Here is a 15,078-nt window from a genome sequence, read left to right on the forward strand (position 1 = left end):
TGGGAATTGAACCCAGGGGCATTCAACCTCTGAGCTACACCCAGGGGCATTCAACCTCTAAGCTACACCCACTGCCCTATTTTTTATTTTTTATTTTGAAACAGGGTCTCACTGAGTTGCGGAGGGCCTCACTAAGTAGCTGAGGCTGTCTGCGAACAGCGATCCTCCAGCCTCAGCCTCCCGAATGCTGGGATTACAAGCGTGCGCCACCACACCCAGCTTCGTGTATAGGTTTTGTGAGCACATAAATTTTCACTTGTCTGGGATAAATTCCTAAGAGGGCAATTGCTAGGCTGTATAGTAGTTGCACGTTTGGTTTTATAAGAAACCACCAGAATGTTTTCTAGCGTGGCTGTACCATTTTATATTCCCACTTGCAAAGTGTGAGCAACTCAATTTCCCTGCATCCTCACCCAGGTGAGACCGTCTCATTATTCAATCCCTCGTGTGAGTGTGTGTGTGTGTGTGTGTGTGTGTGTGTGTGTGTGTGTGTGTTACTAGGGATGGAACCCAGGGGAATTTTACCTCCAAGCTACACCCCCAGCCCTATTTTTATTCTTTATTTTTGGAACAGGGTCTCACTAAGTCAGGGAAGTCCTCACTAAGTAGCTGAGGCTGTCTGTGAACCACGGTCCTCCTGTCTCAGCCTCCGGAATGCTGGGATGACAAGCCTGTGCTCCACACCCGGGTGCTCGTGCTCGGAACTCCCGTCTCCACAAAGACAGGAATTGTTGCCTGATTTATTCACTGCTGGGTCCTTGGCCTCTAGAACAGTGCCCAGCAGGTCCTGGGTAAGCCCCAGAGCCACATATAAACACTCGGGTGGAACTCCTGGCAGGGGCTGAGCACTATGGGACCCATCATGGTCTAAAAGTGTCTCATTAAGTCATTTGATAAATTTAAATTGATTGTTTAGTCAGTACCTTCTGTCCTGGTCTGTGGGAAAGGAGACCGTGACTTCTGGACTGCTTTGTGAATCCTGGGAAGTCGCGAGGGAGGGAGGGGTTCCTACCACCTTCAAGGTGGGCGGGTCTGACCGTGTGACTTGACTGAAGTCCTGGGCCTCTCAGAGCCCCGTCCCTTCTGGAAGCCCACACTCCCCCTCCCTGCATGAGCGCTTACACTTTCAGCCAGGTGGGCAGGACCACCTCAGGCTGCGCAGGTGTGTGTCCCTCTGGGACCTGCTGGTGGGCGAGTGGGTGGCACTCACGCACTCTGCTCAGGAGGGCCAGGCAAGTGACATTTCTGGGGTTGGTCACAAAAGGGAGGTGACTCAGACCTGGCCCAGTCTGAGGTCTTCTCTCCTACTCCCCCCCAATGCTAAAAACAAGTGACTCAGAGGTACACTGGGGGGGGCTGCCCCAGCAGTCCTCACCAGTGTCCCGGGGGCTAAATTTAACCCACAGCTGCAGCCTCTGGCACTTTGGGAACAAGTTAATCTTGGTGGCTAAAGTGTGTATGTGGTGGGGTGGAGCGGGGTGGGGCAGGGAGGAATGCTGGGCAGGATGGGCACTGGGGCAGGCTGGCGTCCTGGGCCTCCACCCCCATGCCTTAGACCTATGAGGGACACTGAGGCCAGTGAGCGGCCAAGCCTAGTGTGGACCATGGACACAGAGCACAGTTGGCTAAGACCTGGGATAGTAAAGCCCTGGACACTAGGATTCAGAACGTCACTTCCCTAGAATGCTTGAACCCTGGGGTCTAAATACCTTGACTAGTAGAATCCTAGGAAATGAATTTCCTAGCACGTCGGACATCTTGGAATGTTCTAACCTTCTGCGTGCTCCCAGGAGCCCGGTGCTGCAGTGCTCCTGGGCCTTGGCAGAGCTGAGCCAGGGCCCCCTAATCCACTTCCTTGAGGTGTGGAAGGGGAAACTGTGGCTCATCAGAGAAACTTGGCCTAAGGGCTTCCATGAAAGGAGGAGGATCTCAGAGCTGGGGCTGAAAGAGGACTAGATTGTCCCTTTTAGCAGGAGGGACAACATCCCCTGAAGAGTGGGTGTCATGGCCAAGGTCACTGAGCAGGGACCCGAGCACCCTGGATCCAGGCGTGGCCAGATGCTCCAGGGAGCGCAGTAGAGGTGCCAGAGCAGAGGCCCAGAGGGAGGAAGGAGGTCCTGGAAGAGGGGCTCTGGGGCTCCTGCAGGGAACCAAGTTAGAGCTTAGAGCATGGGCCACCCTGTCCTCCAGGGTCAGCTCCCCAGAGGCATCCAGGGTCAAGGTCTCCCTGGGCTCCTTTGGACATGAGAAGGGGAGGCCTTCATCTTTCTCAGATGGCCCAGACACCCCAGCCTCGCCCCAGGACCCCCGGGGCTGAGTCAAGGCTGCTGTGGGGGCCCTGCTCAGCTGTGCCCCGTGCGTCAGCGCAGGAGGCCAGAGGCTCGTCTTACAGGGCCAGGGCACCCTCTATATATAGCCACGCGCAGACAGCTGCACAGTCTGAGGGAGGCCCGGCGAGGAAGCAGGGGTGTCGAGGAGCCCTCAGCACCGTGGCCGCACCCGGGGTAGCCACCATGACGCTGGGCTTGGAGCAGGCGGAGGAGCAGCGGCTGTACCAGCAGACGCTCCTGCAGGACGGGCTCAAGGACATGCTGGACCACGGCAAGTTCCTGGACTGCGTGGTGCGGGCAGGCGAGCGCGAGTTCCCATGCCACCGCCTGGTGCTGGCCGCCTGCAGCCCCTACTTCCGGGCGCGCTTCCTGGCCGAGCCCGAGGGCGCGGGCGAGCTGCGGCTGGAGGACGTGTCCCCCGACGTGGTGGCCCAGGTGCTTCATTACCTGTACACGTCGGAGATCGCGCTGGATGAGGCCAGCGTGCAGGACCTGTTCGCCGCGGCGCACCGCTTCCAGATCCCGTCCATCTTCACCATCTGTGTGTCCTTCCTGCAGAAGCGCCTGTGCCTGGCCAACTGCCTGGCCGTCTTCCGCCTGGGCCTCCTGCTGGACTGCGCGCGCCTGGCCGTGGCGGCCCGCGACTTCATCTGCGCACGCTTCGCCCTGGTGGCCCGCGACGCCGACTTCCTGGGGCTGTCGGCCGACGAGCTCATCGCGGTCATCTCCAGCGACGGCCTCAACGTGGAGAAGGAGGAGGAGGTGTTCGAGGCGGTGATGCGCTGGGCCGCGGCCGGCGAGGCCGAGGCGCAGGCCGAGCGCCAGCGCGCGCTGCCCACCGTCTTCGAGAGCGTGCGCTGCCGCCTGCTGCCCCGGGCCTTCCTGGAGAGCCGCGTGGAACGCCACCCGCTGGTGCGCGCCCAGCCTGAGCTGCTGCGCAAGCTGCAGATGGTGAAGGATGCTCACGAGGGCCGCATCACCACGCTGCGCAGGAAGAAGAAGGACAAGGCCCCAGAGGCCGCCGGGGCCCCGGGGGAGGCCCAGGCCGAGGAGGCCGAGGAGGCCGAGCGCGTGCTGCCCGGGATCCTCAACGACACCCTGCGTTTCGGCATGTTCCTGCAGGACCTCATCTTCATGATCAGCGAGGAGGGCGCCGTGGCCTACGACCCGGCGGCCAACGAATGCTACTGCGCTTCGCTGTCCACCCAGATCCCCAAGAACCACGTCAGCCTGGTCACCAAGGAGAACCAGGTCTTCGTGGCCGGGGGTCTCTTCTACAACGAGGACAACAAGGAGGACCCCATGAGCGCCTACTTCCTGCAGGTGCCCGCGGTCTGGGAGGGCGGCGCTGCACGGGGAGGACAGCCTTGGGGCCCAGGAGGGGTCTGCGTCTACTTGGGGAATGTGTCTGGGTCTAGAGTAGATAGTAAACCAGGGATGTGGACTGACGGCCATTGGCCCAAAGGTGGAGGACAGTTTTGGGCAGCTGCCAGAGAGCTGCATAGCTTGGTGTCTGGGTTCAGGCGTGTTCATTCCAGGTTGGGGGCCCCAGCCCTGCTCGGGGGTTGGGATCACACACAAAATAAGCCGGAGGAGCACGGTCAGTGTGGGGGTTCAGGGCAGGGCTTTGCATGAAGGGCAGAGCTGGGGTCTGGAACACAGGCGCGCCCCAGGTGGAAACCATCTCAGAGTGCTGGATGGAAGCCATCTCACCTGGTCCTCTGAATCCAGAGGAAACAGGCTCGAGGAGGACCAGGAGAGCGGGATGCCCAGTCCAGATGGTGGGCATGCCTGTGGGGTCTCAGAGGGCACAGGGGATTTCCTGGAGACTGTCCACCTAGGTCTGAGGCTCGTCAGTTAGGTGGATTGAGAGATGGGGGGGGGGCATGATTCCTAGCTATGAAATGTCAACTGAGCCGAGAGAGGAGGAGAAGCCTGTGAGCGTGTTCACTGTGGGTCCTGGCCAGAGCCAGGGCAGCTTGCGCCAAGGTTAAGCGTGGACCGGGCTGAGGCAGCTCCGGCCGCCAGGCCCGCAGAGAGGGAATTTATTCACTGGGGTGTGGTCTGTGAAGGCGAAATCATTCTACATGCTTGGTAAAGTCGTTTGAAGGTTAAGGGGAGCTTCTAAAGAGTTCCACAGCACAGTGCTCAGCTCAGAAAACTTTCCAATAAGAGGAGCCACTGGAAGCCAGGCGTGGTGGCACACGCTTGTAATCCCAGCATCTGGGAGGCTGAGATGGGAGGATCGGGGTTCATGGACAGCCTCGGCTACTTAGTGAGGCCCTTTGCAACTCAATGAGACCCTGTTTCAAAATAAAAAATAGGGCTGGGGGTGTAGCTTGGAGATGGAATGCCCCTGGTTTCATCTCCAGTATTGAAAAAAAAAAAAAAGAAAAAAAGAAAAAAGAGAAAGGAAAACAGGAGTCACTAGTATCTTTCTTGCAAGCTATGGAGGCGGTCAGGGTGAGGAGTGGTGGGACTGTGCTTGAGAGTTTCAGTGGGGTAGGGTGGGAAGGGTGGGGAGGAGAAGACGGACAGGCCCCACGGGGTGGCACTGAAGGGCCAAGGCCAGCTGGACCTCCCTCTCAGAGCTTCCTCCTCGGTTCTGCACTGGTGGCCCTTCCTGGAGGCCTGGCTCCCACCACCACCAAGGCCGGCAGGCAGGCGGGTGGGCAGGGGTCCGGGCACTGGCTGACGGCCGCCCTGCCCACAGTTTGACCACCTGGACTCGGAGTGGCTGGGCATGCCGCCGCTGCCCTCGCCGCGCTGTCTCTTCGGCCTGGGAGAGGCTCTCAACTCCATCTACGTGGTCGGCGGCCGGGAGCTCAAGGACGGGGAGCGCAGCCTGGACTCTGTCCTGTGTTACGACCGGCTGTGAGCGCGGGCCTGGGGCGGGTCACAGCGGGCTGAGGGGAGCAAGGACGGGTGCGGGGTGCGGGTGGGGCGTCCACACAGAGCCGGCCCCAGGCTCACCTGCACTCCTGCGCCCTCCAGGTCATTCAAATGGGGCGAGTCGGACCCGCTGCCATACGAAGTGTACGGCCACGCGGTGCTGTCCCATATGGACCTGGTGTATGTCATCGGCGGCAAAGGCAGCAACAAGTGAGGCTCGGGCTGAGGTGGGGCGGGGAGGCCTGAGGGGCCCTGCGGCAGCCAGGCTGAAGGTCGGAGGGGAACCCACCGCTCTCCGCCCCCACCCCGCCCCGCAGGAAGTGCCTGAACAAGATGTGCGCCTATGACCCCAAGAAGTTTGAGTGGAAGGAGCTGGCGCCCATGCAGACAGCCCGCTCGCTCTTCGGCGCCACCATCCACGACGGCCACATCCTTGTGGCAGCAGGGGTCACAGACACCGGGCTGACCAGCTCCGCGGAGGTGTACAGCATCGCCGATAACAAGTAGGCGCCGCCCACCCGGTCTGCGCTGCGGAGTCGCGCCCTGTCCTGGGTTCTGGACATCAGCGCGCAGCTCCTCTGCTTTAAAGGATAGCGAGGTGGGGCGGGGCGGGGCTTCCGCAGAGGTGGGCAGCCCGGCTGCAGGAGGTGGGGGCAGGGAGCTCCCGGGTGGGGGCAGGGAGGCCGGTCCGTATTCAGGGACCCCTGGCAGGCAGTAAGAGCGGGGAGGACAACAGCTGTCCTGCCTGGGACATCAGGAAGGAGAAAGTGGAGCTGGCCTCCCAGCAGGCCGCAGCCAGCCACGGGGTGAGGGGCCAAAAAGGAGGCCCCAGGCCTGGGGCTGAGGGAGGTGGTGGGCGAGGAGCGGCGGGGCAGAGTCAGAGAGAGGGTGGGGAAAAGGACGTGGGCTGGAGAGGTGACCGCAGGGCTGAGGGACTTTATTCTGAGGCCATGAAATAGCTCAGATGGGCTTTCGGCCCCTATGTGGGGTGCACTAAGGCGCCGGTGCAGCTGGCATGGATGGCAGGTTAGGGGTTTTCTAGGAGGCGGAATGGTGGAGAGGGCACGGGGCGCAGCTGTGGCCAGAGGCGTGGAAGCCTGCAGCTGGGGTGCAGGGGTGGGGATAGGGAAGGACTAGGACCAGAGGGAAAGAGAACAGGGTTGGGATGTCTGAGGCCCCAGCACAGGCCCCAGCAGGGGCACCTGACCCAGGGTGCAGCAAAGGCTCTGGGTGCAGGGCTGGCTGATGGGTGATGTGCCTCTTGGCCCCTTCCCCAGGTGGGCCCCCTTTGAAGCCTTCCCACAGGAGCGCAGCTCGCTCAGCCTGGTCAGCCTGGCGGGTGTCCTGTATGCAGTTGGTGGCTTTGCCACGCTGGAGACCGAGTCTGGAGAGCTGGTCCCCACAGAGCTCAATGACATCTGGAGGTAAGCTGGGCAGGGTGGGGGGGTGGCTGAGCAAGGCTGCCCTGCCCCTGCCTGCAGGCTCCACTGGGGGCAAAGCTGATGCCCCTCCCAGGGAGTCCTGGGAGAACATCAGACAGCCTACCCGGCATGTCTCACGCTTGTGTGGGAAGGCCTGGGTTTGCACACACAGCACTACACCCTGGTGTGGACGGTAGACAGTGTCACAGATGCCAAGCTCAGGGTACAGACCCAGGGACACAGAGCCTAGGTAGCACCAGGCCGGTCCTCCCCCTGCTGTCTCCTGGGTGCTTCATCTGGAGGGACAGCGAGGCCAGGGCTGGCAGCAGGTGGACCCCCGCTTCTCGGAGCCATTGCTTTCCACAGCTGCTCCTTCCCAGGGGAGGTTCAACAGGTGTCGGCCTCCTGGCACACACTGAAACGTCAGTCTTCCCCAGCGCTGGGGACAACCCTCCAGGAGCAGGGGGTATGGGGACTTCCTGGATGCTGAGTATGGACATCCTCAAGAAGAAATCAGCACACACCTGTAATTCCAGTACTTGGGAGGTGGAGACAGGAGGATCACCCATTCAAGGCTAGCTTCAGCAATTTCGGGAGGCCCTTAGCAACTTAGCGAGAATTTGTTTTAAAATAAAAAGTAAAAGGTAAATCAGGATGGTTGCGCAAAATAAAAAGTAAAAGGTAAACCAGGATGGTTGTGCACGCTTGTAATCCCAGCATTTGGAAGGCTGAGACAGGAGGATCGTGGTTTGCAGACAGCCTCAGCTACTACTTAGGCCCTTTGCAACTCAGTGACACCCTGTTTCAAAATGAAGAATAAACAAAAAACAGAGCTGGGGATGTAGCTCCGAGGTAGAGTGCCCCTGGATTCCAGCCCCAGTAGCACATGCGCACACACACACACACACACACACACACACATACACAGAGTAAAAAGTGCTGGGAGTGTGGCTCAGAGGTAGAATTCCCTTGGGCTCAATCTCCAGCAAACGTGTGTGCATACACATAGGCACGCATGCACACACACACACACACACACACACACACACAAAGGAATTGCCGTATGTGTGTGTGTAGCTTATAGATCTTCCTGGAGGGCGTGGCTTTGAGGATGTGGAACCCTTGAGAGGTGGCCTTTCCTGGGGAGGGTGGATTCTCGGGGGGCTCTTGGAGGGACCCCTCTCAAGAACATGGGAGTTTTCTCAGGGCAGATATACCTGGAGGTGGGCCTGGGGCTGGGCGGCACTTCCTGGAGGTGGACGTAGTGTGCCCAGCCAGTCCTCCCTGCTGGGCCCCACTCTGGGCTCAGCTGGCCAAGCTCCTCATCCTCATCCCCACTCTCCTCCACCCCAGATACAACGAGGAGGAGAAGAAGTGGGAGGGCGTCCTGCGGGAGATCGCCTACGCGGCCGGCGCCACCTTCCTCCCTGTGCGGCTCAATGTGCTCCGTCTGACCAAGATGTGATGTGTCTGGGGAACCCTGACCCAGCGCCCCTCCTGCCCGGCAGCCTTCACAGGCCTGGCCTTGTGGGCCTCCAGGAAGGAGGCTGGACGAGACGAGGCCCACCTGGATCCCCTTGTAGAACCCGAGGATTTGCTTCATCTGGAGAAGGGATGTTGCCCCAGGCCTGGCCTCTGGGGCAGGGGTGAGGAATTTAAGGTCCCTCTAGGGCCACCATACCTCCCCTGGGTCCCGAGCCAGAACTCGGGGAGACGTCCCATGCCCGTCCCAGCCCCGCCCCAGCCTGCGCGTGTGCCAGTAAAGGTCCCCACGGGCCTCAGTCCATCTGATGGGAGTATCCCACCAAGTGACCTGGCAGCATGGTGAGTCTCCTTCATTAAGAATAAAACGCCTGTGAACAGGTGGCTGGGGTCGCAGGGTCTGGAACCAGGGACCCCAAAAGCCAATGACGGGGGTTCAAAGACTCAGTGTTCTGCCCTCCAAGTGTGTCCCTTCCACACCCTGCGTGACCCCTGTCTAAGCCCTGGGACCCCCGCTCCTCAGTCAGCATGGTTACGGAGCCGGAGACTGCCGGGGAAGGGCAGGCAGCAACCACCGCGCAGTGGTAGAAAAGTCTTTTATTCTGCCAGTGAGGACTGGCTGAGCAGGCCTGGCCCTCTGCCCCGCCCCCACCTACTCCGGCTTCTCCTTGTCCTGCATCTGTTCCTCCTCCAGCGCCAGGGTCCGCTCACGCTCCTTCACCAGCTGGACTCCGCAGTAGGTGACAAACAGGATGGCCAGCGTGGTCTGGGGGAACCCTGTTGGGGAAGGGGCATTGATGCTCATGGTGCGTGGTCCTCGGTAACTCTTCCCTTCCCGCCCCATTCAGCCGCCCTCCTTGCTGAGCCCTGGGTTGTCAGGGTGGGGATGGGCTGTCACGGAAGTTCTTGAGGCAGATTCCTGGCACGGTCTCTGCCCCACACCCGTCTCTCACCTGTGAGTAGCAGGCGCCGGGCGACCAGCTCTGTGAACTCCAGGCTGTTCAGGCTCACCAGGTTGTACATGATGAGGGCCCAGTAGTTTATGGCTCCAAAGAGGGCCCGGACTCTACGAGACATCTGCTCCGACAGACGGGCCTACCCGGTCCAGGAAAGTGTTGGCAGCAAGACAGGAGCCCGAGGGAGAGAGCACATGGGTGATCACTGACTTAGCCTATAGGGTCACTCAGGTCCTGGGGCTATGCCTGGGTCTCTGGCAATCCTCAGCCACCTCTCCCTCATCGTTAAAATGGGGAAACTGATCCCTGGAGAGAAAATACAGATGTGTTGGCCCTGATCTAAAGAAGGAAGGGAGGGCCAGATTCCCGTGGGATAAATCAATGCCCTGACGACCAGGAGGATGGTAGCGAGAAAGTTCTAGACTGGAGACCATTAGCCTCATCAGTCCCAGCCCAGCTCCTGACCTCCCCGGCTCACCTCCATGTGTGCTAGAGGGCCTTGCTCTGCCAGCTTCTGTACCCAGAGCTCAAAGTTGAGGCCAAAGCAGTTGAGGACTGACCACAGGTACACAATGTCACAAGGCCCGAGCCACAGAGTAGTGACGGCAAATGTGGCCACTGAGGCCACCAGCTCCGGGATCACTGCAGAGTGCTCCCCACCAATGTGGTCATACACGTACCTTAAGAAGGAAGAGAGAAAGGGCCCGATGGGCGCAGGAGACAGGCTGGTGCGAGGCCCCCAGTGGGGGCAGTCTTCACCGCCATCACCCAGGGCAGTCAGCACTCTGGACTCGGGGGCTGCCCCTCTTCTATCCGGCTCCCAGGTGAGGAGGGCTCAGACTTGGAGGTCTTGCCTTGCCCATCCACTCCCCAAAAGGATACATCCAGAGCCGAGACTTTGAACACTGTCTCTACGCTGATGATATCCAAATCTGTGTTAGCCTGGTCTCTCTCCTGATTTGTATATCCAGTCGCTACTAGGTATCTCGCTCAATGTCTGATTCCCCCATCCCTGCCCAAGCCAGCCCCATCCTCTCTTCAGTGAATTGCACCACAATCCAGCTGTTCAGGCTATGAGCCTTGGCACCATCTTGGATTCTCTACATCTCTCATTACCCACACGGAATCCAGGGAATCCTGTTGGCTGCGCTCAGTCCTGAGCACTGCTCACCACTTCCAGACTCCCGGCCCTGGTCCAGGTGGCCGTCTCCCTGCAGGGGCCTCTGGATGGGCACCCTGCTTCTGCCTTTGCCCCCGCAGGCCTCTCCACAGGCAGCCTGCGCTACAGCTTGGGCTGCACCACTGCTATGATGACCTGGTCCTCACTAGGGTGAAGTTTCCATGTAGCTGGCGCTCTGCTTCCCACAGCCCACAGTTCCTCCTCATCCACGATAGTGGTTCACCCCTCGAAGCATTTGCACTGAGTCCCTCCCTCTTCCCAGAATTCCCTCTCTCAGGTCTCCTTATCACTCAACTCACAGTTGAAATGTCCCCCCGGAAAAGGTTGCCTGACCCCCGGTGAAGGCCTTTCTGCCCTGTGGCCACCTGCTGTCCCTTTACGCTCACCGCCCTCTCGGGAGTATCTGATTTATGTGTGTTTAACTGTTATGGTCTGTTTTCTCCCCAGTAAACTGTCCTTGAGTTCAGGGTCTTTGTGGTGTTCATGGTTGTATCACCGTGCCTAGCACAGTGCCTAGTAGGCACTCCTCCTCCTCTTCCTCCTCCTCTTCTTTCTCCTCCTCGTTTGTCTCTTTCTCTTCTTCCTCTTCCTTCTCCTTCCCCTCCTCCTCCTCCTCTTTCTCTTCCTCCTCCTCTTCCTCCTTCTTTATCTCTTCTTCCTCCTCCTCTTCCTCCTCTTCCTTCTCCTTCCCCTCCTCCTCTTCCTCCTCCTCTTCCTCATTTTCCTTCTCCTTCCACTCCTCTTCCTCTTCCTCCTCCTTCAGGCAGGCATCTGCCTGGCAGCGGATGCCATCACCTCCTCGGGGACCCCCTCCATCAGCTGGCCCTCTCTCCTGCACCACCAGCTCTCCCTTGGGCTCTGCCTGTCTCCCCTGTAGTCTCAGCCTCTTGGGCATGCTCCCTCTAGTGCCCCAGTTTCTTTTCCCTGCCCAGTGGAGGCTGGAAGCCTCCCAGTCACCAGCCCCGTCCTCGGCCTCCAGCCCCCTGAGCCTTGGCAGCTGTCCCCCAGGGGCACTAGTTTCCAGAGTCCGTGGCCCTGACTGTCCTGCTCCTCTGACCACTCCTTTCAGTCCTTTCTGCTGGCTCTCCCTCTCTCTGGCTCGTCGTTGCAGGCCCAGTCTCGGCTGCCACCAACTCCCCTCTGCTTGGGGCTATGCCCTCCCACGGCCTAGAGCCCACCCCCACGGTTACACCCACAGCCCATCAGTCCTTCAGATTTTTCTGTTCCCTGACCCCAGACCCAAGCACCGTCCTGACCCTCCACAGGGAGGCTGCAGACTCCAACCAGCCCTCGCTCAGACGGAACCCCTCTCTGGAAACCGCCCCCCTCCTCCCAGGCTGAAGATAGGAACGGGGAGGCATGCCCTTCTTCAGGAGGCCCCTGCTGCAGGGTTGGTCCTGGACAGGCCCGGCCGAGCTCTTCTCCCCTCCCGGTCCTCAGTGCATCCCAACCCTGTGTCTTCCCTGAGGATCCCCCCTCGGGGCCCCTTGCCCTCTTCCGGGGTGATCTCTAAAGCCCTGGACGATCTGGCATGGGCAGAATGGCCGCGTCCCTCCCGGACTCACTTGCACAGCCAGTCGTTGATTCCCCGGTCGAAGTGCCTGTGGGGTGGGGGAGAGCGCGTGAGCCTGGGCCCAGCGTGCCCAGCGCGGAGGAGAGGCCGAGGGAGAGCGGGGTCCCGGGGCTCACTCCCCCCATGCTCACGTTTCCCCGAAGACGTAGAGCGCCGTGATGCACTTGGGTGGCTGAGGTGGGTCCAGGTGGTCAAGGCGCGCCACGGTGTTGACCACGCCGAAGAGGACGGCCGCCTTCACCCAGTCGTACACCAGGTTCGAATAGGCCAGGCCAGCTGGGGACCAGGCCCTGTCACCGCCTGGACTTCGGGCTTCATCCTCCCGACGGCGTGAGGAGCCCGGGCCCCCCCGGGCCCCTCTGGGGGTGTCCTTGCTTCCCACGCTGGCAGGAAGACCTCACCCAAAGCTAAGCCCAAGCCCAATCCTTTCAAGGGATAAGTGCCCCCCACCCCGTCTGGGTGCCTCCTGAGGCCTGGGAGTCTGAGTGTTTCCCTGGGCGGGGCGGCCCATCCCAGCCCTGCTGCGGGGACCCACCGAGGGCACTGTCTGGGAGGCGGCTGGCGAACTTGAGGTCACCGGGGATGGTGAGGATGTAGAAGAAATGGAAGAAGATATCCACAGCCATGATGGCGGCCACGCTGAGGCCCGCCTGCGCTCGGATCTGCCACAGCTCGCCCTCGGGCCTCACGGGCTCCACCTGGCTCACCTGGGGGGCGAGTGTCAGAGGGGTGCCTGCTCAAGGAACCTCTGAGTAGGGGTCACCAACCGCCAGGTGTGGGAGGGGACAGGGTGGGAGACCTGCGGAGACCACCCTGAAGGCCGGGAGGCTCTGTGCACCAGGGAGGACCCGCGCTGTCTTAGGGGGCCCACTTGAGAGGGAAGGGAGCATCGTCTCTCCACAACCCTTGGGATCCACCCTGTGACCCCTGTCCCAGGTGGACACGGGCCTATCGTGGGCTGAGGAGGGAGGGCAATGCGCAGTCTCCCGGACTCCTGCCCCAGGATGGCGTACGGCCCTCTGGGGAGCTCTGTTGAGCCGGGTGTCCCCTCACCTGGGCGTGGAAGCGATCGAAGGTCATGATGGGTCCGAAGAAGAAGAAGGGCAGGTAGAAGTTGTACTTGAGCAGATCGGCCAGGGAATAGCGGCGGTCGGGGTGGGCGCAGCTCTCCAGCGCAAAGCTGGTGCATCGCAGCACGGTGAAGCCGCTGCCCCCCTGGAACAGCACCTCTTGAAGATCAAAAGTGCCCGTTACAAACCCGCTCTGGAGGGAGAGAAGAGGCCGCCAGCTCACCGGGGGCCTCCCGGCTCCGGGGAAAACCCCTCCCAGCTTCCCCTGGGGGCCGGCCAGGTCTTGCCCCTTGCTCTCCTCCAGAGCCCGTTGGACACCCCTGCCGCAGTGTAAGTGGCCACCTTGTGGCAGCCATGTGCGAAGGCTCAAAGGAGGAAGGCTGGGGTTGCTCAGGGGGCTGTGAGTGAGCTGGGAGGTGTGGGATCTAATCCCTCCACCCCTGCGATCCCCCCCCAAGTGTGTACCTGCCACGAGATGAGGGGGTCCGTCTTGAAGGACGCCAGGCTGGCCAGGCCGAGGCCGAGACAGAGCCAGGGCTGCCCCAAGAGGGAGACCACGTAGAGGCCCACGCAGTGGCCAAGCAGCAGCAGCAGGTACCAGGGGCCCATGGTGCCCAGCACGGCCAGGACGCCGTACACAGCGTACATCCAGGAGCGGAGCTGTGGACAGGCAGGGCCTCGGTTTACCTCTCTGCACACATGGTGAGCGGGCAGGCAGGCCGGATTCAGCTCACCTGGGGGGCGACCATGGTGCAGAGTTTAGCAAACAGCACGTGTCCCGAGAGGGCGAAGATGATGACGTTGCGGAAGGAGGTGAACCACATCACCCACTCGAAGTCAGACACATCCTGGGGCGGCCGGCAGGGGAGGAGGAGGGGAGGGAGGTCAGGGTCCGGGCAGGGGCAGGGGCTGCACCTGCTGCCCAGCAGTATTACAAGAGAACAGCGCCCCCCCCCCCTCAGAGGGCATCCCCAGGCAGAGGGAGGAGAGGAATGAGGGCCTGCCCCCAGGGCTTCCTGAGGTCCCTCCATGGATACCTCCTCTCTGAAGCCACCTTGACTTAAGGCACCCATCTCCTAGGTGGGCAGGGCCTGGGAGGGACTGTGGAGAGCCGAAGGGGATCAGCTGGGGAGCCCCCGCTCTCTAGAGGGCACCTCCCTGTGAGAATATCTTGGCTGGTGGGGAGCAGGGAAGAGTGTGGGACAGGGAGATGTGCCAGGAGTCGGGCCAGGCCGGGACCCTCCCGTGCAGGAGACCTACCATCTTCCGGCCAATGTATTCCCAGCCGGGCCGCACGGACTCCCGGAAAGCCTTTCTGTGGGCCCCATCTGAGAACAGAGTGTGGCTTCAGGGAGAGGGCCTCTCCCTGGGACAAGGCCACCCGGGCGCGGGGGCCAGGTCTGCCAGGCAAGGAGCTCCCTGCTGGGCTCAGAGGCTCAGGGGAGCCTCTCTGGGTCTTTGTGTGTCTGGGTCCAGCTCTCTGTGTGGCTGTGTGAGAGTGTGTGTGTGTGTGTGTGTGTGCGCGCGCACGCTTGTGTGGAGTGGCTCTTGTCCACGTGTCTCTCAGTATCTCTGCACTTTTGAATCTTGAGCACTACCCCTGGCTCAGTGCAAACCCCAGGACCTAGGGAGTACCCCAGGTCTAGAAACTACATTTCTGGCCCTGTTGATTAAAGCCCTAAGGGCTCCCAGGAGAAAAAAGGTCCCATCCCTGCCCTAGGGTCCCTCTCTTACCTTGTGACGCCTCCAGGAGGCCCCTGCCGGCGTAGGCCAGGGCCCCACTCAGCACCAGGGAGTAGAGGCCCAGCTCCGCCGCGGGCAGTGCTGTCTTAATGCCCATCACCTGGACAGGGCTGGGGGAACAGGTCAGTGAGGGCCCCGCAGCCCACCTTCTGTACCCCGTGGGAAGGGACACTGCTCCACCAGGCCCTGGGGTCCTGCGCCAGTCTCTCCACCCCTCTCCTAGGTCCCACCCTGTGCTGGAGGTTATTGCAAGTTTGGCCTCTATTCAGCCCGGCCTCCTGGCCTCCACTGACAGTGGGCTGGTCCCACCTTTGGCCAAACCCGCTCCTACCCAGGCCCCTACAGAAACCCTATCTCTAGCGCCTCTTCCAGGTGTCTGGTCCCCACCCTGCTTCAGGACCCTACTCCTGAGCCCGTCCCCACCACGAGTT

At 61.1% G+C, this 15,078-nt stretch overlaps 2 protein-coding genes across 2 annotated transcripts; one reads left to right on the forward strand and one right to left on the reverse strand.

The window, feature by feature from the left end:
- Window positions 1–2,513: 2,513 nt before the first annotated feature.
- On the forward strand, window positions 2,514–8,108 carry KLHL40 (kelch like family member 40; the record flags this gene model as incomplete). Its single annotated transcript, XM_080714913.1, has 6 exons — window positions 2,514–3,653; window positions 5,044–5,204; window positions 5,325–5,432; window positions 5,540–5,725; window positions 6,500–6,646; window positions 7,997–8,108. 6 exons carry the CDS (start codon window positions 2,514–2,516, stop codon window positions 8,106–8,108), a joined length of 1,854 nt encoding a protein of 617 aa, XP_080571039.1.
- Window positions 8,109–8,777: 669 nt separating this feature from the next.
- Window positions 8,778–14,744, reverse strand: HHATL (hedgehog acyltransferase like; the record flags this gene model as incomplete). Its single annotated transcript, XM_080715003.1, has 11 exons — window positions 8,778–8,902; window positions 9,079–9,220; window positions 9,560–9,761; window positions 11,827–11,862; window positions 11,966–12,110; window positions 12,370–12,541; window positions 12,888–13,097; window positions 13,370–13,564; window positions 13,639–13,752; window positions 14,165–14,232; window positions 14,639–14,744. The coding sequence occupies 11 exons, from the start codon at window positions 14,742–14,744 to the stop codon at window positions 8,778–8,780; spliced, it is 1,515 nt and encodes a 504-aa protein (XP_080571129.1).
- Between the last annotated feature and the right edge of the window lie 334 nt (window positions 14,745–15,078).

Source organism: Muscardinus avellanarius, assembly GCF_963383645.1.
Source record: "Muscardinus avellanarius genome assembly, chromosome: 18".
Lineage (NCBI taxonomy): Eukaryota > Metazoa > Chordata > Mammalia > Rodentia > Gliridae > Muscardinus > Muscardinus avellanarius.